A 3285-nucleotide genomic window follows, 5' to 3' on the forward strand; every position below is an offset into this window, starting at 1 on the left:
GAATGTGTACTGAGTCACTGCATAACTGTTCACGCACATGATAGGAAAAAATGGGGGATACAGAAAGATATGGCTCCCTCACACTACTACTGTTAAAAGTGCCACAGGGTAGTTTTAAGACATAATTCTCTGATAATACAATATATCTGTGGGAAGCTAAAATCAACCCATAATATCAGGCATGCTTTTATTTACATGTAGGACAGTGTATAATTTTTGTCAGCATGTGCCACTGATGCATAAAGTCTTACATTGGTTTCCCAGGGACATCAGAGGGGTTGCTACAGTAGGGCTCCTAAAAAAAATCTCCTCGCGGCTTGGAGGAGACATGAGGGGCTTGAGAATGTAGGCTCCAACTCCTGTCCCTCGCAGCAGCTGGCTTGGCCTCACCTGAGATAGTGAGCTGATGGAGTGGGGAGAACTACTGGGTGTGGTGGACACAAGTCCATCAGTGCCCTCCAGAAACTCCCCTATTGATGAGCCCTCATGGTCGACAAAGGATGCTGAACTTAAAGGCAGTGGTAGGACAGGGTCAAAGATAGAAAAGAGCAGCTCTTTTCTCTCACAGTGAAAGTCTTGAAAAGGGCTGAGGTTGTGGGTTTTACTTAAAGAGAGGTCCCACTCTTTGCTCTTGATTTTCTCAGAATCAAGGAAAGTGAGGTGACTTGATACAGACTCCCCATTTTCAGTTCTACCACAGAGGTCAGGGCTGACAGGCCTTGCTTTGTACCAGTCAGAGCTCCTTTGAAGCTCTTCCCCACATCCAAACAACCTATCAAGTTTCTTCTCTAAGCCTAGTGCCTGAGCAGATACAGGTTCCTGGCTTACATCACTCAGAAATTTAACTGGTAAATTTTTATCAGTCAGGACAAACTGGCTACCACTGTATGGGCTGGAGAACTCAGTCTGATCAATAGCATTAATATCAAAGGTATAATTGTGTGGGAGCTCAGGTGACAAACTGTCTTCTATAAAGGTGCAACTGTCCAGGCCTGGGTCTGACAAAAATAGGAGGCAATCATCTGACATGTTGCCCTCTTGCCTCAATGGCAGAGGCTGGGTACTCCTAGTCTTGCCTTTCCTGATTCTGGGCTTTTTATCCTTGGGACTGGCAGATTTTGGGGCCCTGGGTTTCTGAGTAGTGGTGGAGAGAGCTCTTCTGGATTTAGTTGGTTTAGGTGTAGGATCTAGTAGCGCTGCAGCCTGAGCTATGGCAGTGGAGTGGCTGTCTGTACCAATCACTTGTAGTGGAAGGACCTGTCCCTTATGCCTCTTCTGGAGAAGCTGCTTGAGAACTGTCAAGCTAGAAGGGGTCTCACAAACAGCGGGGATCTCCCCATTCTTGGGGCCTGAATGTAGGAGGGCAACTGAAAATTGGGGGTCTTTACCATTATCCAGTAAGGGCTGAGCAACCAGAGGACGTGAGGGAGCCATGCAATCCTCCTGTGAAACCTCTGCCTTTATCACATTGGTCTGGCAACCTTGCTGCTTCAGCTGAACACCTGGTGAAAAGCTTTGGTTGACCTCCATGATTGAGGTCTCACAGTCCTCAACCTTTGCTTCTATAGACCGGACTACCGAGTAGGAGTCTGGTACAGATGCAGTCTGGGAATGACCCTGGCTGTGCTCTGTGCTCACTGGATGTTGAAATGAAGGAACCTCTTGAGAGAAACTCTCTGAAAAAAGAAACTCATTCTCAGGGTAAAGGAGCTGAGAGCTGGTTTCACTTAACTCATGGCATTTGGGTTCCTTGGGTTTCTTCTTATGAAACCTTCTAGGTCCTGTTATGGTTGTACAACTACTGACAGTACTGTCAGCTAAATCTTTAGCTTTCTTTCTCTGCCTTGGAGCAGCACCACTACTTTGTCTTGATCTCTCTTTTTTGGACTTTTCTTCCTCTGGAGGCTTAGTAGCCCTCTTGCTGATTTTCCTTTTAGTTTCTACAGATTTCTTAGGTTTGGCAGTCCGACACTTTTTTTGTGCTCCTTTGGTTGAAGATACAGTGTATGGCTTGTGAAAAGATGAATTAAAACATGGGTCATTGAAGGGGTTTATCAGCTGTTCTGAGCTGTTCATAAGAGGGTCACTTGGGGACCAACAACGTGGGGGTGTGCAATCTGTAGGGCTTGGGGATCTATCAGAGAGGTAGCCCAGCTCTACCATGACATCAGTATATTCAGTGTCATAATCATCTGCTAGTTCACAGTAACATGGCTGAGGTGGTGGTAGAGAGGGTAGAATCGGGCCTCTCTGACAGCCTTTAGTCCTTCTGACTCTTTTTCGCTGTCTGTCTTGAGGTCTGGAGGAGTTGCTGACTGTTTTCTTATTAGTTGAGTTGACCTTTGGCTTTCGTTTGGGCTGTTTCTTAGCCTTTGGCTCAGGGATGGGAAATCTGACTGCAGTGGATTCTGGCACCTTGGGCCAGAAATCTTTGAGAGGGGCCAATTTAGCATACTGCTTTAGCTTGTCCGGTGTCAGCGACACCAACTGCTCCTCTGCATTTAGTTTGGACATCTTCACCAACATGTTTTTCTGTCCTTTGAACCTGTTGATTATAATGTACTTTATGATGATAGGGGGCTCCTTCTTGCGTCGTTTCTGGTATTTTACGTCTTGCCCACTGGGGACATTGCTATTCTTGAGCTTGTTGTCTTTGGCGGAGGCTGGATTTCTAGAACGAGTGACACCTGAGTGTTCTCCATCTTCACCCTCGAAGCACATCTTTCGTTTGGCCCTCAGGGTGTATTTACTACCAGGCAGTGCTGAAGGTTTGGTACAGGTGACTTCAGCAGATTCATCTTGCAGTGGGCTTAACCTATCCTCTGCTGTGTCGTTAGCTTCTTCCGAAATAATGGAAACAGTTGTGGAGTTTGTGGCAGGGGGCACTGAAAATGGTTCTGCATGTTCATCGAAAGATCTCATCTCAGTTCCTGACTCCTCTTTTGTGACTGGCTTTCCCTCTACAATGGGCCCATCTTTAACAGGCTTAGCCTGCTTTATTGCCTTGACCTCTGAAAATGGCATCTCTGAAACTAGCATTTCTGTCTTCACTGGGCAAGCAGGCATAATTGGGGTGAAGCCAGTGCTAATCTGGCTGTCAGAGGTAGAGCTTGCAACTAGGTTTGATTTGTTCTTCTGTCCTGCCATTCCTAACCGTTTTTTATTCACTTTTAACCTAGACCTGCGAGGATGGGCCTGTTCTAGCTTGCTGCAGTAATCAGTAAGCTTTTTAGTCCCAGCTTTCTTCCTACTGAGGCAGTTGGACAGGATGACGCTGGGGAAGAA

At 46.5% G+C, this 3285-nt stretch overlaps 1 protein-coding gene across 1 annotated transcript in view; it reads right to left on the reverse strand.

Moving 5' to 3' along the window:
• The window catches only part of rev3l (REV3 like, DNA directed polymerase zeta catalytic subunit), a 101212-nt gene that overhangs the window by 28869 nt on the left and 69058 nt on the right, over positions 1 to 3285 (reverse strand). The window contains 2 exon segments of the mRNA XM_020614085.1: positions 252 to 298; positions 301 to 3283. Coding sequence (XP_020469741.1) covers positions 252 to 298; positions 301 to 3283 — 3030 coding nt within the window.

The sequence above is a fragment of the Monopterus albus genome, unplaced genomic scaffold, assembly GCF_001952655.1.
Source record: "Monopterus albus unplaced genomic scaffold, M_albus_1.0 scaffold142.1, whole genome shotgun sequence".
Classification (NCBI taxonomy): Eukaryota; Metazoa; Chordata; class Actinopteri; order Synbranchiformes; family Synbranchidae; genus Monopterus; species Monopterus albus.